This window comes from Microtus oregoni, unplaced genomic scaffold, assembly GCF_018167655.1.
Source record: "Microtus oregoni isolate MIOR12 unplaced genomic scaffold, Mior012 000007F_ref0000211, whole genome shotgun sequence".
In the NCBI taxonomy this organism is placed as follows: Eukaryota; Metazoa; Chordata; class Mammalia; order Rodentia; family Cricetidae; genus Microtus; species Microtus oregoni.
In genome coordinates this window covers 57,585,899-57,609,916 of record NW_024543066.1, presented here as the reverse complement: position 1 = coordinate 57,609,916, position 24,018 = coordinate 57,585,899, and the positions used below count along the sequence as shown (strand labels likewise).

The 24,018-nt window shown below is 49.9% G+C and overlaps 1 protein-coding gene across 1 annotated transcript; it reads right to left on the bottom strand.

Moving 5' to 3' along the window:
- Positions 1-7,995: 7,995 nt before the first annotated feature.
- Positions 7,996-18,161, bottom strand: LOC121450749 (methanethiol oxidase-like). The gene is made up of 12 exons (XM_041656019.1): positions 18,070-18,161; positions 15,431-15,487; positions 15,180-15,292; positions 14,775-14,960; positions 13,856-13,976; positions 12,503-12,685; positions 12,079-12,257; positions 9,936-10,014; positions 9,733-9,854; positions 8,837-8,929; positions 8,575-8,693; positions 7,996-8,366 (listed from the first exon to the last, which is right to left on the bottom strand). The coding sequence occupies exons 1-12, from the start codon at positions 18,071-18,073 to the stop codon at positions 8,204-8,206; spliced, it is 1,419 nt and encodes a 472-aa protein (XP_041511953.1). The 5' UTR covers positions 18,074-18,161; the 3' UTR covers positions 7,996-8,203.
- Between the last annotated feature and the right edge of the window lie 5,857 nt (positions 18,162-24,018).

Sequence of the window (24,018 nt, the reverse complement as noted above, 5' to 3'; positions counted from 1 at the left end):
TACTTCATTTCTGTAGAGTTTCCAGCTCCACAGGAACGGCCTCACTCCCCTGCACACAGTGAAAGTGGATTCACAGAAGGCAGAGCAGGCAGGCAATCATTTCCCAACACTTGCCCAATTCAGGGATTTAGAATGGGGGCCTAGCACAAAGTGGAGTTTTCCTTAGCCATCACAATATACCTATTGCTTCATTTCTTTCCTTTTTAGCCGAACCATTTTCGCAGGTCTATAGTGATAGCACATTGTGAGGTATATTTATTAATTTATTATCATTATTGGTTTGGTTTGGTTTTTTTGTTTTTGTTTTTGGCATGCAGTCTAGGCTAGCCTGGAGCTCACCATCCTCCTGCCTCAGCTTCCCAAGCCCTGGGAATACAGGTGTGTGTCAGGCCCTGGCTTGCAATGCTTGGTTGTCTGGCACTGAGCTGTGACTTTTCCAGTTCTCCGTGCACTTTATCCGCAGGTCTTTCCTCAGGTGTCCAAGTCTGTCCTACTGAAGGACCTGCACGGAGTGACACTTGCTTTGACTGCCGCTTAGCGATAAGAAACCCCTAGGGCATCAGAGCTGCAATCCTTTGGCTGTCTGTGTGGGAGCTTCCAGAGAGAACCGAGGGGTGCAGCCTCGGCTCAGCCTTGGGGGTGGGGTCCTGGACCAAATAAAAAGGGAGAAAGAAACCAACTGAGCGCCACCATTGCCCTTTCTCTGCTTTCCGTTCTGTTGAGACAGAAGCCAATGGCTTTCTGCACCCACGCCTTCCCTACCAAGGTGGCTGCATGCCCTGAGCCACAGGCATTGCTTCTTGTGAGGTATTTCACTATAGCATCAAGAGAGTAGCTAACACAGAAAACTAGTATGGGAATGGGGTCTCTACTGTGGCTTCCTGACCTCATGGCATTGCTAATCCCACTGGTCGAGGTAAGACCACTACCACAGTTTAAAGCTAAATTTGAAGCAAGCTTTAATAAAACACTGGTCGGGGGGATGGGCTCTGGTCAGGTCCATACCTGGGTTTCCAGGAAATGGCCCAAGTCACATTTTGCAGGGGTTAAGAAGGCAAAAACATAATTCACTGCATTTCTCATGAAGTTCAATCAGAGGCAAGGACACATCAGGACTTATTTCCCCTTCCCCCCATCCCGCCCTCATGTAATCAAGCACATCCGGTGCAGATGGGCCAAACAGACTTTTTAGGGGAGTGAAAAACGTGTGACTTGTTATCTCCCAAAAAACGACAGCCTCCAGCATTTCAGGAATTTTCTGTCCTTGGGCGAGGAGCTGCAGAGCGGAGGCATTTTTGCTTCATGGATCTCTTAGGCATAGTCATTAAAACTTAAAATGTAACTTTGGCTCTCACAGTAGGTAGGTATGCTTGCTCCATGGAGAACTGTTTTGTGGAGGATTGTACAAGAGTTTGGAGCTGTGAGCTCGGAAAGCCCCGGAGTGCTGTAAGCAGGGGTAAATGGGCCCTTCTAGGGGGTTCAGGTCTAGAGAGAATGCCAGTCGAAATGCAGGCAGTAGAGGCTGTGCTCCTGAGACTTTGGAGGGAACAAAGCCTCTGTAGGAAGTAGGTTAGAGGCCATTCTTATTTTCCCTGCCGTAGGATCTGACTGTGTTCCAGTCCGCGTCCTAAAAATCTGAGGCTGGATTCAAAAGTAATGGACCAAAATGTTGGATAAAGGAAATTTCAAAACGGCGTACTGTTTGCTACAGTTACTACTCGGTGTTCTCAGCCGTGTTTCTTTGTCTGCGGCACAGTTACTACTTGGAGTTCTCAGCCGTGTTTATGCGTGGGGTGGGGAGAGCAGAGCAGGAAGAAGGGAGAAATGCTCACTTGCGGCTTGGTGAGGAGAGGTGTGGGTCAGTTCAAGTGCAGACAAAGGTTGTGGACAGGCGGGCATTTGATAAAGAGATTAGCGTGACGACAGAGAACTTGCCTTCTGCCCCGGGATAATAGCCCCCATGTATTTGAATTCTTGTTCATTAGGGAGTGGGGCTACTTGAAATTAGGAAGTATGTCCTTGTTGGAATAGGTATGGTCTGGCTGACTCTGGTTAAGAGCAGGACTGCTCTTCCAGAGGACCCAGGTTTGATTCCCAGCACCCACATCAGGCAGCTCACAGCCACCGGGATCTCACATTTCTGGCCTCTTTGGCATCTTCATGCCACATGCTCACACATACATAATTAAAAATAAAAAAAATTTAAAACCCAAAACAGCTGAGCTTGCTGATTACTGACATTCCTTCATAGAACAAGAGGGTAAGGAAGGCCATTGGAAATCACCTGAGTGTTCGACCAGTTGTACACAGTTCTTCCCTAACTGCGTGTAGTCTCGATGTCTTAGGGAGAAGCTTAAATATATAGGCTGGGGAAGAGGAGAGAGAGGGAGTTTCACCTTTGTAGCTGTGGTGAGGCTGTTGTACATAGTGGGTGAAGAGTTGCCAGTACAGCTGCTGTTTGGCCATATACACTCCTGTCTGTAACCCTCCACCTAAACTGTCATCAATGCAGTAAACTCACTGCTTCCCCAGGGTGAACTCTGGTGAAATCAAGCATTGGTTTGTACTTGGGACCTTATGAGGAGGAGAGATAATACCCACCCTTGCCCCAAGGAGAAAATTCTCACAACAAGTAGCAAATTTATTTGATAATGTTCCTGTGTCTTGTGCTATTAAAAAGGAAAGAAAACCACCAAGTAGAAGAAAATGTTAAAAGTATGCAGAAATGAAAATATTCTAGTAAAAAGGAATTTTTATATAAAGATTGAGATGGGTAAATGTTTTTAACAGAATGGTACATTGTAGTGGAGGATTTCTTTCCTACCTGCCAGTTCCCAAATAACCACTCTGAGGCTTAATATTAGTTAGAAACTGTTTGGCCTGTTGCTCAGGCTCATCATTAACTAGCTCTTACAACTTAAATTAAACCCATTTCAATTATTTTATATTTTACCACAAGGCTCATGGCTTCTTACCTCCCATCTTGCTTCCCCAGTGGCTGCTGGCATCTTCCTGACTCGGCCTTCTTTTTCACTTTATCCTTGCTTGGATTTCCTATCCGGCTGTATTCTGCCTGGTTATTGACCAAATGAGCTTCTTTTTAAACCAATGGTAATAAAACATATTCATAGCATACAGAAGGACATCCCATATCATCCCTCCTTTTTTATCAAATTAAAAAGGAAGGTTTTAACTTTAACATAGTAAAATTACATATAACAAAATGGCTATCAAGTAAGAATTAGTGTTGTTGGTGGGCAGGGGCCCTTGTTTGTCCCAGCTGCTCTGCTAGCTTACATCCAAAATAATCACACAGAAACTGTATTTATTTAAACACTGCCTGGCCCATTAGTTCTAGCCTCTTAATGGCTAACTCTCACATCTTGATTTAACCCATTTTTAATAATCTGTGTAGCACCACGAGGTCGTGGCTTACCGGGAAAGTTTCTAACCAGTGTCTGTCTCAGGCAGGAGCTTCATGGCATCTGCCACACTGCCCTTCTTCCCAGCATTCAGTTCAGTCTACTCCACCTACCTAAGTGCTGCCCCATCAAAAGGCCAAGGCAGTTTCTTTATTCAGCCAATGAAAGTAACACATAGACAGAAGAACCTCCTATACTAAATTAGTTTCAATATTTAGTTTATTTATATTTGACAAAATTAAAATACTCTATCATCTATCCTATCTTTGATGAATTTTTTTAATATTTATTTATTATGTATACAATATTCTGTCTGTGTGTATGCCTGCAGGCCAGAAGAGGGCACCAGACCCCTCTACAGATGGTTGTGAGTCACCATGTGGTTGCTGGGAATTGAACTCAGGACCTTTGGAAGAGCAGGCAATGCTCTTAACCTCTGAGCCATCTCTCCAGCCCCTCTATTCTATCTTTGTAAGTCTAAAGTTTCGTATCTAATTTATCTTTTATCATAAGTAAGGAAAACTGTAATTATAACTATCTAGTCTTCAACTTCATCAAAGACCCAAGAAGGATATGATATTACTTAAGTAAACAGAAGGTGCATTGTAAGCAACTTCTAAAACTCTAGCATAGACAGAGACATCTGGCTACCTGCACAGCCACCCAAAGTTCTTCTGTAACATTGGGGCATCCACCTTTAGCCTACAGGCCCATAGTAACTGACAGACTTTTCAGTGAAGCAGGAAATTTGAAAGACTGTTCTGCCTAATTTGTCAGTCATTTTTCTCTGGATCCTGCAGCTTCTTCTGTGAAGTAGGAACCCTGAAAGACCATGGTAATCATATGGGGATTCTGAGAAAATTTAGAACTATGGTTAAATCTTGAAGTCTGTGAGTCTGCATCATCTCAGCCTCAAAGCTGTTCTGGATGTTGGATCATCTGGGTCATCACTCCGCTCCCATTGGAGCACTTAGGGGGTCTTGCTTGCTCAAACTGTACATATTAGTGTGGGAGGAATCCACAGCTTTTCAAAAAGGAACCTCTTTTCCAAGCAACATATTCTTAGACCCAAATTTTGAAGTCAAGATACCTTTATGTTGGTCTAACTTAGCAGCCCCCACAATTAAATGTCTCTCTGTAGTTAGCTCATTAAGAGTCAAAAAATTCAAAGAAAACACAATAGTATACATAATCCAAACTCTCTGTATATTTTCCATCTTTATGTGGCTTTTCTATGTTACTTTTATTGTCCCTTTAAAGACTTTATTATTATTATTACCATTATTTGGCTTTTCGAGACAGGGTTTCTCTGTGTAGCCCTGGCTATCCTGGAACTCAACTCTGTAGACCAGGTTGGCCTTCTACTCACAGAGATCCGCCTGCTTCTGCCTCCCTAGTGCTGGGATTAGAGGCATACACCACCAACTAGCCATAAAGGCTTATTTTTAAAAACTATTTATTTATTTACTTCTATAATTGCCTACACATATTTTCTTTCATTCTTAAACCTACGTACATTTTTAAAACACACTGTGATTCATTTAGAGATTTGGGTTTTTTTCAGTTTTGTTTTTCTTTTTTGTCTGAATCTGTCTTTATTGCCTATCTGTAGTCATTTTCTGACCAGGACAGTTTTTAAAATGCTAAGTGGTAGTGGCTAGGACCAAAGCCATTAATTACTTTGACTGTTGACTCCACACTATGTTGAGTTTTCAACATGGCAGAGGTTCACTGCCAGCTCTGGGGGCCAAGCTCACCTCCCCAACTCTAGGGCTGCAGTTGGACAGCCGCCATCAAGCAGCTTGTGACAGGCTCCTCACAAACCCCATTCAAGTGCTCCATAGCAGGACCTCTCGAAAGCCATCCCTGCCCTCAGCACACACCTGAAAGTTGTCTCTTAAAGGAGCCACACATCTGTTCACTGCCAGCAAACAAAGCCTGTTTGAAAAAATGTGGCTAACAAGAAGCTGAGCTTTACTCCTGTTTTTGTGGGTCTAGAAGCCCTCTTAAAAAAAAAAAAAAAAGCTTTTTGGGTGTTATATGGATTCATGACAGAGGAGGGCACAATTTGCAACTGGAGGTTTCTCTCCTGACTTCCTGTTCCCAAATAGCCACTCTGAGGCTTAATATTAATTAGCAACTGAGGCTTAATATTAATTAAAAACTGTTTGGCCTATTGTTCAGGCTTATTATTAACTAGCTCTTACAACAAAAATTAATCCACTTCTATTATTCTATATTTTACCACAAGGCACGTGGCTTGTTATTTCGCATCTTGCTTCCCCAGTGACTGCTGGCATCTCACTGACTCTGCCTTCTTTTTTTATTTATCTTTGCTTGACTTTCCCACCTGGCTGTATTCTGCCTAGCTATTGGACAAATTAGCTTCTTTATTATCCAATAGTAATAAACCATATTTACAGCATAGAGAAGGGCATCCCACATCAGTACATAAAGTATGTAAAAGATAAGGCTTTATGTATATGATATTAAAATTTCTAAGATCAAAGATAAAAACACTGAAAGAAAACTGTGTTAAATCAGTAGAGTTGATTTCTGTTGTTTGTTTTGTTTTTGAGACAGGGTTTCTCTGTGTAACCCTGGCTGTCCTTGAACTCACTGTAGACCAACCTGGCCTCAAACTCACAGAGATCCACCTGCCTCTGCCTCCTGGGTTCAAAGGCGTGTGCTGTTATACCCTGCTCTGGAATTGGTCTTCATGGCTGAGAGCTGGGGATGCTCCCTGGTGTATCTCTGTATGATTGTGTTCCATTCTACTCTGATATAAATAATGCTGGTTTTTGAAAGAACAAGAAATCAACAGAGTTCCTGGCTGCTCTTTATACAAGGACTGGCTTAAAGAACAAAATTGTATATCTAATCAGGTTTTATTTAAGAGTGTTCAGCTTTTACTCAAGCTTTATGTAAATAATGCACAGTAATTAATAAGACCAGACTGGTGGAAATGACCTTGTGTGTCTTCAGTAACCATAGTTGGAGGCCTCTATGGATATGGCCAGAGGTATTCTTTTAATGTCCACTAAGTTCCAGGGGACTGTGGGGGCATCTCCAGAATAGTCCTATAACTGTGAGGAGGCACCTGTTCTCTTGTTCTGAGAGGCCATGGAGACCTTCTCCAGTGAACTATAACCTGTGCACGGTCTACAAAGAGGAGCATCAAGACAGGGAAATTTTCCTCAATGCTTCCAAGCAGCACGGGCTTCTCCTCACATAGATGGAAAAACTGGGGAAAGGAAGGTTAGCGCGGCAGAGGGTCCTCTCAAGTCCAAGTGACCCCAGAACAGATTCTCAGAGGACTTGACAGTGTGTATTAGTTACTGTTCTGTTGCTGTGATAAGTCACCATAACCAAGGCAATGTACAGAAAGGAGAATTTACTTGGGGCTTACAGTTCCAGAGGGAGAGGAGCCGTCACCATCATGGTGGGAAAACATGGCAGCAGGCAGGCCTTGGCCGTGTGTCTCTTGACAGCAATAGAACAATAACCAGGACACTCTTGGTTCATAATGAACACTCGATTAACTTGTCTATCAAGACATACTTTATGTTGATACTCAACTGTGCTGGGAATTAAAGGTTCAATTCAAAACAACTCCTGAGTATTCCTCCCTTAGGACCCCCACCTCAGAGGTTTCACTTTTCTGTAAGAAATCTGTCCAAGCAAAGCAGAATGACGGGTTGATGATGAGGTTGGTTCAGGCAGCTGGGACAGTAAGGGTCTCTCGGGGGAGGAGCTGCTGCAGAGGAAGTACTGGGTGACAGAGGCGAAGGGGAGTCAGAGCTGCGCTGGAGTGGGTTGTTCAAGGGAAACGTTTAAAGACTTTATAGGGAAAGAAGGCATGATGCATGAGATTGTTAGTTTCATGGGAAAAACCATGTGTTAGGTGATACAGCACAGCATAGACCGAGGACCATACAAAACAGAACATAGCCCTGGGGAGATGCTTGGAGGGTAAGGTGTTTGCTGGTGTGTGAGGACCCGTGTTCTAATCTCCAGAACCCATGGGAAAACTGGAGGGGTGGGGGGGCTGGCCTGCCTGTGAGCCCAGCACGTGGGAAATGGAGATGGAATCCCTGGAATGAGCTGGTTTGTCATCCTCACTGCAAGAGCAAGCTCCAGCTCCAGCTAGAGATCCTGTCTCCATATATAGGGTGAAGAGTGAACAGGGAAGAGACCCAGGGTCAGTCTGGGCCTTATATGTATGTACACACACATGTGCTTAAACACACACACATATACACACCGCACTCATGTGCTTGAACATGCACACTACACACACATATATACACACATACCACACATATGCTTGATATGCACACATACACACACCACATGTATACACGTGCCCAAAAACATTGACATATCTCAGGTTCCCTGTGGCAATCCTTAGGTTTCGATGGCCGTAAAGGGAGAGATGTTCAACATCTCGGGCATCATGTTGGGATCACTGGCACAGACTAGTCACTACAACGTCCTGGGGTCTACTTCAGACTTTCTGCGTGCAAGGGTGGCAGTGGCTGAGGACTCGGCGCCCTCCTCCACGACAGTGCTCTGAGGACAGGCTCAGCATTTTATTTCTTGGTGCTTCAAGAGCTCATTTAGAAACAGCACAGTGACAACAAACAACAGTCGTGAGATGCTGCTCAGTAGATCTCACTAGTCTCAGTGTGGCCTTGGAGAGTGGGGGCCAAGCGAGCAGAGTGAGGCCAGGCTCCTCAGGGAGGGCTCAGAACATAGAGGAGGGGCTTTGGGGCGAGCCTTCAGATCCAGATGTCAGAACTGCAGTCACCCCCTGGGTACCGAAGCTCATGAGCCAGTGCTGGACCAAGGGGCTCCTTCCCGAAGTCCACCAGAAAGTTGGGGTTCAACTTGAGCCCTCCATTTCCAGTGTCTACATCAATTTGCAGCATCACGGAGCCTTCCCTGGAAGAGGAGGAAAGGGTGAGAGGTGATATGTGACCAGCACCCCCACCCCAAGATTTGGTGAGGATAAATGGGTTCCTGGGATGGGCAGGGCCCACATGGGCCCTCTGTCTGGTAGGGCACAGGTGGAGTTCCTGAGTTGTCTTCAGAGCCCACACGATCGTTCTGGAGGCCTGGTGGAGAGGTGATCCTGGACACTGCTGCTCACCTGATGAGGTCGGGGTAAAACTGCTTGTCCCAGGCGCTGTACAGCGACGAGGTGACGTAAAGACGCTTCCCATCCAAGCTGAGCTGGATCATCTGAGGGCCTCCAGGAATGCGTTTTCCCTTGGGGAAACAAGAGGTCAGGCTCCAAGTGACACACAGATTGACTAAGGGGTTGGCATACCGCCTGGGTCCCAAGAGCATCGCCCCAGATTCTCCTTGAGCATGGGTCTGAGGGGCCAGTGAGGCCAGGGCGATGTTCTCACCTTGACCACTAGGGGCTCCGGCTGACACTTTAACTCTTGGTCCTCCAGCACCTCCACAGGGCCTCCTTTAACAATGCTGCCCCCAAGGAAGATCTGGGTTCAGGGGTGCAGAGGACAAAGGGGGACAACAGTGAGAGATACAGTGATGATTAATGTCCATTATCAACCTCACTGGGTGTGGGAATCATCGAGGACACACGCGCCCTGGAGTGTCTGTCTGTGGGGCATTTCAGAGAGTTTTAATCAGGAGGAAAGACGCACCCTGAGCAGCAGGGGGTCGGATTCCAGAGCAAATGGAAAGGGAAAGACAAGCTGAGTCCCAGCATCCAACTCTCTGCCTCCTGTGACCGCACAGGTAATGTGACCAGCTGCCTCCCGCTTTGCCGCCACACCTTCTGACTACGATGGACTCTGTCCCTGCTCAAAGTCTGAGCTGGGATAAACCTTTCCTCCTTTGTGTCTGTGGGGTATTTCATCACAGAAGGGTAACTCATACAGGTGTGGACATTACAGAAGAGCTGTTCTCCTTGATTAGAATCGTGTGTGTGTTAGCGTGTGTGTGTGTGTGTGTGTGTGTGTGTGTGTGTGTGTGTGTGTATGCGCGCGCGCGCGCGTGTGATAGCATCTCACCATGGAACTCTGGCTGGCCTTCATACTCACTATGTAGACCAGGCTGGCCTAGAACTCACATCCACTTCCCTCTGTCTCAAAGGTGTGCTCCTCCACACCCGGCTAGCATCCCTTTACTTTCAGACTCATTCCCTGTGCTCAGCCAGGACTCCACAGTCCTGAGCCAGTACCTTGGCTCACATTTTTGCTTTTCCTGCTCCTCCCTTACCACCCCGGAGCTTCCCCTCCTCTCCACCTTGCCCAGACTCCTCTACCAGTGCCCCTACCTGCCCAGCAAGGCGGGGCTTCTGTGGGTTAGAGATGTCGTACTGTCGAATGTCCCCGTGTAGCCAGTTGCTGAAGTAGAGGAAGCGGTCATCCAGGGACAACAGGATGTCGGTGATCAACCCTAAGGCGTGGGTTGAGAGCTTTAAGGAGTCTCCCCAGGCCAGGACCCCACCTGCTGACCCCACCCTCTCCCGGAACTCACCTGGCATTTCGGGCAGCAGCCAGCCCTTCACTTTCTTGGAGGGCACCTGGATCACCTTCTCCACGGACCAGGTGCCTCCCTACATTGGGGAAGGGAAGCAGGAAGTGGGCTGAGAACTGGGGACAGGGAGAGAGCACACACTGGGCCTTGTGGCTAGGGTCTCCTTCCCTGCAAGCCGCTAAGGCAAGGAGCATGACTGCTTCACCATGGCCCCGCCATTGCTCTTCAGAGTGGCTCACAGAGATGCTCACTATGTACATTTTTTTGTTCTGCTTTTTGAGACAGTTCCATGTTCACGCTGGCCTCAACTGTTCCCCCGACCTCCACTTTCCAAGTGCTGGGGTCACGTGTGTGCCACAGGACCACCTTAGGCTTTGAATGAATGTATCCATATGGCCACCTGTGCTTCAAGAGTCCCTACCAAAAGTCATGATGAGATGTAATTACTATTGTGAGGAATTAAGAGGTGGGACCTTGACTGGGTTTTTGAGACAATGGTCTCACTGTGTAGAAGAGGCTGGCCTTGAACCTGCAGTCTTCCTGCCACCACATCCCAAGTGCTGGAGCTACAGGTGTGAGCCATTCTGACTGGCTAGGTGGGACCTTTTAGTATTGTTTGTTTTATACGTATGAGTGTTTTGCCTACACGTATGTCTGTGTACCACACATGTTCCTGGTGCCTTCGGAGGCCAGAAAGGAATTCATGTCCCCTGAAACTGGAGTTACAGGTAGTTGTGAACCACCACGTGGATGCTGGGAATTTAACCCAGGTCTTCTGGAAGAATGGCGAATGCTCTAGACTGTCGAGCCGTCTCTTTGGCCCCTGTTTATTTCATGAGACGGCGTTTCACTATGTGGCCTTGACTGTCCTGGAACTTGCTACGTAGACTAGGCTGGCTGCCGCTTCAGAGATCTGTCTGCCTCTGCCTCCCAAGTGCTTTAGATAACGGCCTGTGCCACCACCTGGGGACAAGTGGGACCTTGAAGTGATTAAGTCAGAGCTCTCACCTATGAGAGTATTATGGTTATCTTGAAAATGAGTTCATTTATAAAGCCCGTTTGTCTATTGCACAGGGCTCTCTCATTCCCTGCCACAAGGAAACCTTTCCCAGAAGCCACCCCTCAACCCTGGAAGGCATAACTGCAGTCTTATGGGCTATCTGTTCCTTATCACTGTCCTGCCTGGGATCTCAGTTGCTGTTATAGCAACAGAAAACACACTTAGACAAGGTGGAGATTAGTCTGGCCCAGAGAGAAGCAAGGCCAGCCACCCACCAGCGTTTCTTCCTGGGAAGCCTTAGGCTGGTGGGAACAACAAGTGTGGATGCTGAAGCCTGGGAGGAGGTCCTGAGGAGACTCTTGTGTGTGTGTGTGTGTGTGTGTGTGTGTGTGTGTGGTGGGGTGTTGTCTGGGAGGAGGTCCTGAGGAGACTCTTGAGTGTGGGGGGGTTGTCTGGGAGGAGGTCCTGAGGAGACTCTTGTGTGTGTGTGTGTGGGGGGGGGTTTCTGGGAGGAGGTCCTGAGGAGACTCTTGTGTGTGTGTGGGGGGGGTTGTCTGGGAGGAGGTCCTGAGGAGACTCTTGTGTGTGTGGGGGGGGGGGTTGTCTGGGAGGAGGTCCTGAGGAGACTCTTGTGTGTGTGTGGGGGGGGGGTTTGTCTGGGAGGAGGTCCTGAGGAGACTCTTGAGTGTGGGGGGGTTGTCTGGGAGGAGGTCCTGAGGAGACTCTTGTGTGTGTGGGGGGGGGGGGTTGTCTGGGAGGAGGTCCTGAGGAGACTCTTGAGTGTGGGGGGGTTGTCTGGGAGGAGGTCCTGAGGAGACTCTTGTGTGTGTGGGGGGGGGGGGGGTTGTCTGGGAGGAGGTCCTGAGGAGACTCTTGTGTGTGGGGGGTTGTCTGGGAGGAGGTCCTGAGGAGACTCTTGTGTGTGTGTGTGGGGGGGGGGTTGTCTGGGAGGAGGTCCTGAGGAGACTCTTGTGTGTGTGGGGGGGGGGGGGGTTTGTCTGGGAGGAGGTCCTGAGGAGACTCTTGTGTGTGGGGGGGGGTTGTCTGGGAGGAGGTCCTGAGGAGACTCTTGTGTGTGTGGGGGGGGGTCTGGGAGGAGGTCCTGAGGAGACTCTTGTGGGAGGCGCAGAGTCTCAGTCTTACCTCATTCTTGTAGAAGCGCTGGATGTTGGAGCTGAGGGTGCAACCTACAAAGCCCTGGGCGGCATCTGGGTCATGCAGAAAACGGACCTCCAAGGGAATGAGCCCATCCTTCATTTTTAGGGTCTGGATAACCTCACGACGCTGCCAGTCCCACACATATAAGTGGCTCCCATACAACCCTGAGATGGGAGGGGACAGGGACCAGAGGCTGGGCTCAGTCAGGTTGCAAGGGCACAGGCAGAGGCAGGGCACTGACTAGGATGAGAGCTGGAAATGGGCATCGACGACGCTTGAGCCAGGTGGGCACTCCGCACCTGGCATGACTTAGCCTGTTAGGAGTTGGTCCTGGAGCAGGTTAGAGACCTGAAATCTGGTGGGGGGTGGATGAGCCAATGCTCCTTGCCAGACGAAAGGTTATTCTCACCAGCCTCCACATGAGCAGGGTTGAAGCCATCTTTGAAGACGTTGGGAGCTGCCCACTCAGAGCTGATCATAACGTTGTGTCGTGGTTGGTACCAGAAGTCATAACCCATAGGAGCAGCCCCTCCAGGCTTCTCCCACGTGCCTTTCACCTCGAAGGTCTGCCCGTCAAGCAGCATAAAACTCCCTGAGCAGGGAAGAAAGGGAGAAAAGGGACTTAGGTAGAGGCGGTGAGCCGTTGCTGTCTTTCCCACCCAGCTGGTCAGATCCTTGAGTTCAGATGCCCGCATGTCTGTTTCAGAGATGGCTGGTGTGATGTAGGGCCCCTTACTCTGTGCTCTCCCTCTTAGCAACGTTTCCTTCACTTAGAACTCTGGAGAAATGTCCTCCCACTGAACAGAGAGCTCTGGGACTTGGCCCCTTAAGCATCATTTGCTCAGGCTGCCACAGCTCCCCTGGTATTCTCTCCACAGAATTCTTCCTTGTGCAGGTAAGAACCCCAGGCAGCCACAGGTGGAGCTCCAGTCACGGAAGCCAGCTGTCCTTCGTGCGCTCAATACTTTTTCTCCCTCCCTTCCTCCTCTCCTATTCTCTCTTCTTTCTTTTGTGACATGGGGTTTCTCTGTGGAGCCATGGTTGTCCTAGAACTCACTCTGTAGACCAGGCTGACCTCAAACTCACAGAGATCCTCCTGCCTCTGCATTCCAAGTGCTGGGTTCAAAGGTGTACATCACTGTGTTCAGAAAAATGTTTCTAAAAGTTCACACACACACACTCATCAATCAAGGACTGTGAAGTTTGCTCATGAATTCACAAAGGCAGACATTACATGATAGACTTGCTAGGTTTGTGTGTGTGTTCATATCTTCATGGCTGACTCCTGACTATGCCTTCTAGCAAACTTGGCAGTCACAGCTCATCTTGTGTGAATGTCTGTGTGTTGTGAGTGTAAGTGTGTGCATGTGTGATTGTACTGGGGTTTGAACCTGCGACCTCAATGGTAGGCAAGTGCTGTATCACGGGGTGTGTCTCCAGCTTCTTATTTGTATTTTGAGACAAGGTCTTGCTAAGATTCCCAGGCAGACCTTGAACTTGTGATCTTTCTGCCACAGCCTAAAGTACCTGGAATTACCTCCTACACCAGCAGACCCAGCTGAGCCTCGTCCCTGTAGGAATAGTCGAGACAACTGAAGTCACTTGCTGATGTTTCAGACACTGGGTGGGACTCAGCCAGCCAGTTCTCCCTGGCCCCTCACTTCATAGCTCCCCGGGCTTTGGACCTGCTCCTACACAGCCCAATGTTTCCCATGCCTCTTATCTGCTGAGTTTTTGCCAAGTCCACAGTGCCAGCAGGTACCTTTAGCATTACCCTGGGGATCCCCCAAGGTGCTGATCATCACCTCTCCGCTGGCCAGGCAGTGGCTGGTGTGCAGATTGCCCACGTTGCACTTGGAGTGGATTTCACTGGGTTCAATGACCTGGAGAAGGTGAGGAGTGGGGTCTGACTTTACATAGCCAGGAGTCTCCACCCCCTCCTCCCATTCTCCCTGCTTTGTCTGTGGACCCTGTCTTCTTTTCCTCTCCCTGAGGGAGGGATTCAATCTGGTAACTCAGAGAGCAGCAACAGAAAGGCAGGGAAGCCATCACTAAATCTTCAGTCAGAGCATCAACCTTCCCCATCTCTCTCTTTTTTTTTTTCCAAAGATTTATTTATTATGTATACAATATCCTGTCTGCATGTATGCCTACAGGCCAGAAGAGGGCACCAGACCTCATTACAGATGGTTGTGAGCCACCATGTGGTTGCTGGGAATTGAACTCGGGACCTCTGGAAGAGCAGCCAGTGCTCTTAACCTCTGAGCTATCTCTCCAGTCCCCCCCTCCCCCCATCTCTCTTGAAGGCACTCCCAGCACCTGGGGTCCCTCCCATGCCAGGGCTGCCTCTGCATCCTCAGCTGCCAGCTGTGAACATCTGGTGCAGAGGGTGTGTCCAATGTAGTGTTGAGAGGAAGGCCTGGAATTCCTGCCTGAGGAAGCCATAATCTCCTAGCTGGGTGGGGGAAGACGAGTCTCTCCTCCCCCTCAAGAAGAAGCCTCGTCTTCTGACACCCAGACCACACTGCTGGACGGTGCCTGCCCAGCAGGCTCAGGTAACTTCTGAGGTCTCCCCTTTCTGCTGCTGAGCCAGACCCTGTATAAGAGCTGGAGGCAGCTGGTCCAGAGACTGTTGGGCCAGCAGGTGCAAGGGTCTCCAGCCACAAGCACGGAGGACTTGCCTTGTGCAACTTAGGGGCGCGAGGGTCAGAGCCCACATCCACCACGTAGACGCGGGAGGAGATGAGACTGGGTAGCATGAGCTTGGTGCGCGCCTTGGTGCTGTCCCCAAAGCAGCTACTGCAAGTGTTCCATCCTGAGTGGTGCAGCTCATCCTTCAGGTAGGGCATGGGCAGCCTGTGGATGACCTGGGTGCAGAGGGGCAGGAAGTGCTGCTTACCCAGGCCAGGCCTCTCTAGATTCCCTTTTGGCTTGGAGCCCAGCACAGGCTGGGTTCCAGCTCAGCACCCTGGGCAGTGAAGAGCTTCCAATGCCATTCATTCCAAGGGGGACAAAGAAGGGTGGAGTTAGGGAACCAGAGCTGTGCTGGGAGTCTTAGGGGAGCCAGTGACCATACCTCACCTCACCTGACTATAATGGGGAGACTTTGGGTCGACATCCACAGTGGCCAAATAATCTGGAGCCTCAATGCCTGTGTTTCGGTAAATACAGGGCACATAGATAATCTCCTCCCGGGGTCCTGGGGAGTAGAGAGTGTGTTATGGTAATGAGCTGGGCAGAGGCAGCCCAGGTGAGCTAGAGGGCTAAGGCTAGACCTGAAGTCCTCAACTCTACCATGGGGTCGGCAGAGGATGCTGGCTCGCAGATGTACAGTTACCTTTCATGGCCTCTCCAGGGGTAGGGTAGCCTGGGCCACACTTTCTGCATTTTGTGGCTGTGGAAACAATGGGAGTGTGTTAGCTGGAGCCGCTCTGGAGCGTGCAGTCTCCCTCTCTCCAGCTGTGACGCACACCTGGCAGAGGAGGGCAGACTCACTGTAGCCTGGATCCATTCTCCAGCCTCATCTCGTTGGCCTTTCCATTCCCACCCCCAGCTCTGATGGGTGTGAAGCTGTGGTGGGAGAGTGAAATCACATGACTGGAACAGACACTCCGGCTGGGATGGCAAGCTTTGGACAGAAGCTGTGTTCCTAAGAATTATGACATGGACTTCTATTCCGTCTCAGCCCACCTGGCTGGTCATAGGAACGTGGACAAATTATCTAACTCAGTTTCAACTTCATCTGTGAAAAGCAGGTAATGAGATGCACAGTTGGCTGGGCATTGTGACCACATCTATAGGGGCAAAAGCAGGAGGGACAGGAGTTCAAGACTAGCCTTGATATGCAGCTGAAAACTGACTGGGGAGGCAGAGGCAGGCAGATGTCTTTGAGTTCAAGGCCAGCCTGGTCGACCTAGTTTTCGGACAGCCAGGGATACACAGAGAGACCCTTTCTCAAAACAACACACAAGAAAAACTGATTTAGGGCAGCTCTAGAAGAAATGGCTCAACGGTTAAGTCCCCACCAGGCCACTCACAGCCCCTGGAAGTTCAGCTCAGGGAGGCCAGAAGCCTCTACACTGTGGGCGACTTTACACAACAGCAGCCCACAACAGAGAACCAGCTGTGTGTCCTTGGGCACTGGCCTAGCCACCACAGCTGGAGGGAGAGGCCCTCCTGACCCTCCAGTCACTACATTCAGGATTCCAAGCTGAGAGCCTGGGCCAGACCTTGGAGGACTGGAACAGGGAAGGGGCTGATGCAGATGGAAAGAAATCCTGGCATGGAGTTCACAAGAACTGGGCTCTCCCTCCTGCCCTGACCCAGGGCCTCAAGCAGAGGCAGGCAAGGGACTGGAGAGATGGCTTAGCGGTTAAGGCAATGGCTGCTCCTAGAGAACCCAGATTTGAGTCCAGCACCCACGTGGTGCCTAAGAACTGTAACTGCAGCTCCAGGGCTTCTGCACCCTCTCTGGCCTCCTCGGGCATATGGCATACATGTGTGTACATCGATGCCAGCCACACATCCAGACACACAAAATCAACACTAAGAAAACAGAAAGCAGTCAAGTCCAGAGCAAAGCCTGCTGCCACCTGGGAGCCCCACGTCTGGAGAGCACAGGAGGTAGGGAGGCAGCAACAGCACCGTAGAATCCAGAAACCGGGCATCATCTGGAAATTCTTGCCATGTAGCTCAGGTTGGCCTCCAACTCACCAAGATCCTTCTGCCTCAGCCTCCTGAGTACTGGGATATGGGCATGAGCTACCACCCATGTTTGGGGCAGGTGAAGAGAACCAATAAAAAGCATATTTGAAGCCCAGCACTCCTGAGGCAGAGACAGAAAGATTTCTCTGAGTTCAAGGTCAGCCTGATCTACACTCAAAACCCACAACACAAACAAAACCCCAACAAAACAACAACAACAATAATAGGGGAGCTCGTTTGGGGACTGGACAGGTGGCTCAGGGGTTAAGAGCATTTGCTGTTCTTGCAGAGGACCAGGATATGGTTCTTAGCACCCACAGGTCACTCACAACTCTCTGCCACCTGGCCTCCACGGGCACGAGACACGCCTGTGCTGTCCATATATACACATAGGCAAACACTCATAAAATAACACCTTTAAAAGAGGAAAGACATGGAGGAGAGTTGCCCTGCTATCCCAGGATTTGGCTCCAGGCTGCTAGGTTGTCTTTCTTTGTAGGGATCCTCCAGTCCTAAGCATCTCCAGCAAGGTCTCTGGCATTCTGAGTTTGGGGAACTCAGGGAAGTTTTCTCTGCCATTAGGAAGGGCCAGCTGCAGGGGACCTCAGGGTTCCCTCCCAAACCCGAGCCTCAGCCTGACTGCAGGAGCTCACAGGCTAAAGGATGAGAGCTGTGGGACTTGGGAGGGGCTGAAGCAGGTCCTCAGTGGGCTCGTGTGGCCACCCTGACCTCCCCACGCACTGGTGAAATGGAGCAGCTTGGGAGATCTGGGCTGGGAGGCTGTTCTGTGCCTCCCCAGCAAGACACAGACACAGTGTCTGTTTACTAGGGTGACAGATATTGTCACGGAAATGTTGGGGCTCTTCCCAAGAATCCCCACTCCCAGTGGAGTTTCTCAGAAAGACGCTCCCGTGCCCCTATCCCTTACTCTCTACCCCTGCTCCTGTCCACTGCCTCTGTCTCCTGCCCCTGCCACCTACCCCTACCCCTGTCTGCTGCCCCTGCCCCCCACCCCCGTCTCTGCAGAGGCTGGGCAGGACTCCCAGACGACCACTTCTGCAGTTCCTCCCTGCTCTTTCCTCAGAACTTGAACTGGACTGAGAAGCATGAATGCCTGAGTTTGAGCTGCGTATGCGCGTGCCTGCAGGGTAGAGATGAGAGTCCAGTTCTTTCTTCACTGCCCTCTCCAGTTTTGAGTCATTTCCTGGAGGAAGAAGGACCCTCTAATCTTGGGATGAACTATCCACAGCTTTGAGAAGACCCTTTTCTTACCCATGCTGTTGGCTGACACTCTGGTCCTGCAGGAATTGCCAGGAATGGGCAGAGCTTGCCAGAGACCAGTGCTGGTGTTGGAGGCGGACTGCACAGGGAAGGGGCAAAGGGAGGGAATTTATGCAACCAATTGGGGGAGAGGTGGGGCAAGGGGAGGGACCTGGCTGCCATCCAGAGTAAACTACACAGGGCTGCTGGCCAGGATGCTATCAAGTTACCTGGCCGTTCAAGTTACAGTGTGTATATGGTGTATGAGTGTTGAGTATGTCTCTGTGTATGTGTGTGTGTACACTTAAATACATCCGTGCCTTTAGTGGGTACCTATGTATGCATTAAGTTTGTGTGCCTATGTAACATTCTCCTGTGGGTGAATGCATGTACCTTTATGTTGGTGTCTGCGTGGGTGTGAGTTGGTATGTGCCTATCTCTGGATGTGTACATGTTTGTGTGTGTCCATGTGAACAGATACCATGTGAGGGATGTGTTTATATGTCTGCAATCACATGTTCCCGTGCTTTCAAATGCCCATCTATGTGTTTGGCCCTGTTCATGGACATTTTGAGGTACCCAGGGCTGTGGACCTGTTTCTTCCTACTTCTATATCCAAGGTCAGCTTTCTCTTAAGATTTTCCTCTTTGTCCAGACGTCCATGCTCCAAAAGGCACATTCTTGCTCACCCAGACCCCTCGCCCATGTCTTTCCACAGCAGCTGCCCCACAGAGCCCAGGTGGGAGGGAGAGCATAGCTTTCACTTTTCCCAGAACTGCTCCTGAGCCTTGAGCTTAGCAGTGGGAGAAAGCCCAGTGGCTGTTATAACCACCAATTACCCTAGTAACCTCAGGAGGTGAAAGTGGACTTCCTCCCACCAGTCTGAGGATGGGTTCTCTGGGGGCTGGGTGCAGGGTCAGAAAGAGGTCACCAGATGCTGCTGTCCCCAACTGGCCTGTGACAGAAAACACTCGGGGGCACTGCCTGCCATGGGGTGGGTGGGTCCTCTAGCTTGAAGTGTAAGCATCTGCTCAGGTAGTTAAGCCTGCAGCTGTGACATGCAAGGGACAGGCACCCACCACTGCTTGCTGAGAAACTCTTAATGGCTCCTCAAATCAGCCTTGAGGCCCGACCCTGTTACCCCTTCTGGGACTGCCCTCCTTCCTGGAAAGCTGGTGTCTGAAGGACTACAGCAGAGAGGTCCAAGTGGTCTCCACCATGGAACCAGGGGCTCAGTCTCTCTCTCCTCAACATGAGCTGCCGCTCAGCGAAACCCCTGTCCACACACTTCAGGGAATCTGGTATCTGCAGAGGCCACTTTCATCTTAGAGGAAAGCTGTGGGTGAGGTGACGTTTGGACTCGAGGTCACCAGCAGAGATAGCTGTAGGGACAGTTAGAAGGGAAGACAGCCTCTGTGGGGAGGGCCAGAGGGGAGGTGATGGAGGCCTTGTAAGCCATCTTTCACTTCTGAAGGAAGAAGCTAAAGCCCAACTGAAAGGCCTGAGAGGAATTTCTCTGGACTAATTCACCTTCTATAGGTATGGGATAGAAATCCATGGCATGGAAGGAAAGCGGCAGAGGAAGGAAGCAGGTTGGGTGGGGCAAATAGGCTGGGCGCACCAGTGCGCTGCCATCTGCCCTTCGAGCTGAGGAGCTGTTTTGGGAGAAGCTGTCCCAGTCCAGTCGAGGGAAAGGCAGTCAAGGGAGAGAAGCCAACTGCTAACAGAACTATCCCGGGGCCTTGGGCTTCCTCTTGCAGGGCCTACTAATTTTGTTTCTCAGGAACTGAAAAGCTCCCTCCCCTGTCTGGTTGCCCTTCAGTAACCAGAACCAGACTGATTGAGTCTTCACAGCGAATGGTGGGTGGCTAGGGGGTGCCCAAAGCTGATCTGTATGCGGCCACCACGCCAGTGCCCCGTCCCACAGTATTGTGCGCGGAACGCCAGGGGATGGGCCAGCATTTGTGTCTGTCGATTCAAACCCAGGCCGAGGCAGCTTTGGAGGACGCAGAGGGTGTGCTTTGGCCCTGGGTTGGGAGAACAGGAAGTGGAGGCCCTGACTTGGGGGCACTCTGCGGGAGGTCAGGCTGCTCTTGGTGCACCCCTTCCCACCCATCTTCAGCCAGATTCTTTGGGCCCATTAAACAGGTTTCGAGACCTCTGATGGGAAATGTTGAAAAACAAAACCAAGTTAAACCCAGTGAACGGAAGGGAGAGAATGCTGCTCTCGCCTGGGTACAGACCTGCAGGCTCGCACATAGGAGGCTGAGCGCTGAGGATCATGAGTTCAGGGTCTGGAGAGGATGGTGGCTGTTCTCACTTGTCAACTTGACTACTTCTGCACTTAACTAAAGCCCAAAGGTGGAGGGGCACACCTGTGAGGGACTTTTGCTAAATTTGAAGCAGGCAGATTCACTTCTAATCCAGATGTTTGTGGTGGGAAGATTCACCTTTAATCTAGATCTTTTGAGGTGGGAAGACCCCCCCACTAATCTGGGCCAAGCTCTTTGCTGAAAGCCCATATAAGGATAGGGAAGACGGAGCTTTGGATCTTTGCTTGTTCGCTCTCTCTTGGGGCCTAGACTGCGTTAAAATGGAGAAAGCTGGAGGCCAGACCTTCATTGCTGGCTTCTTTCTGAATACAGGTGCGATGTGACAAATTATCTCAAACGTCTGTCACCTTGACGTCCCTGCCATATTTCTTTATCCTTTTTAAAGATTTTTTTATGTGTATGAATATTTATCTGCATATATTATATGTGGTAGTTTGAAAGAAAATGATCCCCCCCAAAGGGAGTGGCATTGTTAGGAGGTGTGGCTTCGTTGGAGTAGGTATGGCCTTGGAGGAAGTATGTCTCTGTGGAGGTGGGCTTTGAGGTCTCTTTTGCTCAAACTACACCCAGTGAGACAATCCTCTTCCTGTTGCTTATGGATCAAAATGTATTTCTGGTTGTCCTGGAACTTGCTTTGTAGACCATGTTGGCCTTGAATTCAGAGATCCACCTGTCTCTGCCTCCCAACTGTAGGAATTAAAGGCGTGTACCGTTACACCTAGGCCTCTCTTTCCCTTAAGAAAAAATAACTAGTTAATTAATTAATTTCTGAGGCAGGGTTTCTCAGAAATCTCAGAACTCACCATGTAGACCAGGCTGGCTTTGAACTCAGAGATCTGCTTGCCTCTGCCTGCTAAGTACTGGGGTTTAAGACAAGTGCTACCACCACCCAGCTTGATTGATTTATTTCTATTTCATGTGCATTGGTGTTTTGCCTGTATGTATGTCTGTGTGAAAGTCTTAATCCCCTGGCACTGGAACTACAGATAGTTGTGGGCTTCCATGTGGGCGCTGGGAATTCAATCCGGTCCTCTGCAGTGCAGCCAATGCTCTTCATCACTGAGTCGTCTTTCCAGACCAACCCTTCCATTCTCAAGCTTCCTTTGTTTGTCGTAACAGGAGAGTAAGTAAGGCACCTTGTAAGAGTGAGGGTCTGATTTTGCTCCCCAGCACTAACAAAAGCCAGCGTCAAGCTGCACCCTCATACAAAGGCGCACACATACACATGTGTGCATACAAAGGCGCACACATATGACTACATGTACACATGAACACTCACACCTGCAACAGAATACAGGGAGAAGAAGGAATGATTGGCTTGCATCAGCCCATTTAGTCTTTGCTATAGCGTGTAGATAAGTGTAGATAATCTACGTCGTCTGTGAGGAATCTAAGGCCCCTGACAGGGTCAAGGTCACGGGCAGATTGCTGAGCAGGACAGCCACCAGCTTCTCTGACCCTGGGACACACAGTTCTTGCAGCCGGACGTGCTGTCTGTGTTTCCTTTGCTTCATTGGTTTGGGGAGAATGGAAGAGTGGGAGGTGGGAGATCCTGAAAGAATACTAAAACCACACAGGTTTGTTTCTTTCTCTGTCCCAGGACAGACAGCCTGATGCACTGAGAGGGGACAGAAGTGAAGAAGCAGTTGTGTACAGGACTGAGAAAAGAGATTCTCCTCATGGGTGGAGCAGTGAGGCCTGGGGACAGAGAGAGAGAGAGAGAGATAGAGAGAGAGAGAGAGAGAGAGAGAGAGAGAGAAAGAGAAACTAGAAGGATTCACAGCCCAGGTGCTAGCTGCTGTCACCTGCAGAGAGGTTGATGACTTGGTCCTTTTGTAAGGAAAAGCACAAATAGAAGTATTAAGGGAAACATAAAAAGAAAGGCAGGATAAGGGCGTCTGTGCTGGCTTGTTTTATGTCAACTTGACACAAGCCAAAGTCACTGGAAAGGAGGGACTTGCCTCCTTAAGACTGTGCTGGGGGCAAGCCTGTAGGGCATTTTCTTAATTAGTGATTGTTGGGGAAGGGCCCTGCCCATTGTGGGTGGTGCCATCCCTGGGCAGGGGTCCTGGGTGCTATAAGAAAGCAGGTTGAGCAACCCATGAGCAGCAAGCAAGCAAGTAAGCAGAAATCTTCTGTGCCCAGTGCATCAGCTCCTGCCTTCAGGATCCTGTCTTGTTTGAGTTTCTATCTTGGCTTCCCTGGATGGACTGTAATTCAGGATAGTAAGCCAAATAAGCCCTTTTCTCTCCAGCTTGCTTTTGGTCACGGTGTTTCATTACAGCAATAGTAACTGTATCTAAGACAGGGTCAGAGTAGCAAGTCTGTAGGGCTGTCTGATATGTAAAGTCAGCAGAATGCACACCAAGTGTATGCAGAATGTCTGGAGAGACTTGAGGCAGGCCTGGCTGGACAGGTGATCTTCCCCAGCTAAGCAGATCTTGGGACTCTGTCCCCTTCATTTTTCCTCATTTGGCAGACCAAGTATACACCCTCAGAGGAAGGGAGCACCTGGTCCCTGATGTGCTCAAGCACAGAAACTCAGTGGAAGACAGCATTTTTTAAGTTTTTATTTATTTATTTTTTGGCTTTACATTGACCTTGTTTTACCGGTTCACTCAGCTGCTCACATTCACCTTGTTTTTTTCTGAACAACAATGAGTTCATACCCCGGTGCTCAGAATAACACATAGGCTCAGAGAAAAGGAATAAAATTTCAAATGCTGCCCTCCTCTAGGTTCCCGTGAAGAGCGGGAAGCCAGAAGCACCAGAGGACACTTTCTCATCTCCAAACACTCAGAAATATCATCCCATCTGGCTATTGCTGGTTCTTAAAACTTACCATGTCTAGCGGTCTTTCCTTGGTTTTAGGGCAGCCTCCTCTGCCCTCTGGGCTGAAGGCTTACCTCTGGGGTAGTAAATCTTCCAGTTGCTAGTGGAAGTGTGCTGCGCTGAGCAGGGGCTGTGGTCTAATGACTAAGGATGTGTTGTGAAAATCAGTTGTTGGTGTGGGGAAATCGGCCAATCTGGTGAAACCCTTGTCATGCAAGTGAGGACCTGGTTTTGAATCTCTAGAACTTGGGTGAAGCTAGAAGCAATGACGCGCATCTTCAGTTCCAATGCTTCTGAGGGGAGACGGGAGTGGAGCCGGGGTCCTGGGCTGTTCTGAGGGGAGACGGGAGTGGAGCCGGGGTCCTGGGCTATTCTGAGGGGAGACGGGAGTGGAGTCGGGGTCCTGGGCTATTCTGAAGGGAGACGGGAGTGGAGCCGGGGTCCTGGGCTATTCTGAGGGGAGACGGGAGTGGAGCCGGGGTCCTGGGCTATTCTGAGGGGAGACGGGAGTGGAGCCGGGGTCCTGGGCTGTTGTTCTCAGGGGAGACAGGGTCCTGGGCTGTCCTCAGGAGAGACAGAGTCCTGGGCTGTTCTCAGGGGAGACGGGGCCCTAGGCTGTTCTCAGGGAGCCGGGATCCTGGGCTGTTTTCAGGGGAGACAGGGCTCTAGGCTGTTCCTCAGGCAGCACCTAGGCACAAGAGACCCTTTCATAGGAGGTAGGTGAGCTTGTCCCTAGATTGTCTTCCATCTTCCAAAAAGGTCCAGGACAAACACCCAAGTTCACACATGTGAAATG

Coding starts and splice junctions, on each gene's coding strand:
- LOC121450749 (XM_041656019.1), bottom strand. Junction 13,977..14,774: donor GCGCCCCTAAGTTGCACAAG/GCAAGTCCTCCG, acceptor CACCTTCTCCAG/GTCATTGAACCCAGTGAAAT. Junction 8,930..9,732: donor AGCCCCGCCTTGCTGGGCAG/GTAGGGGCACTG, acceptor CCCTGAACCCAG/ATCTTCCTTGGGGGCAGCAT.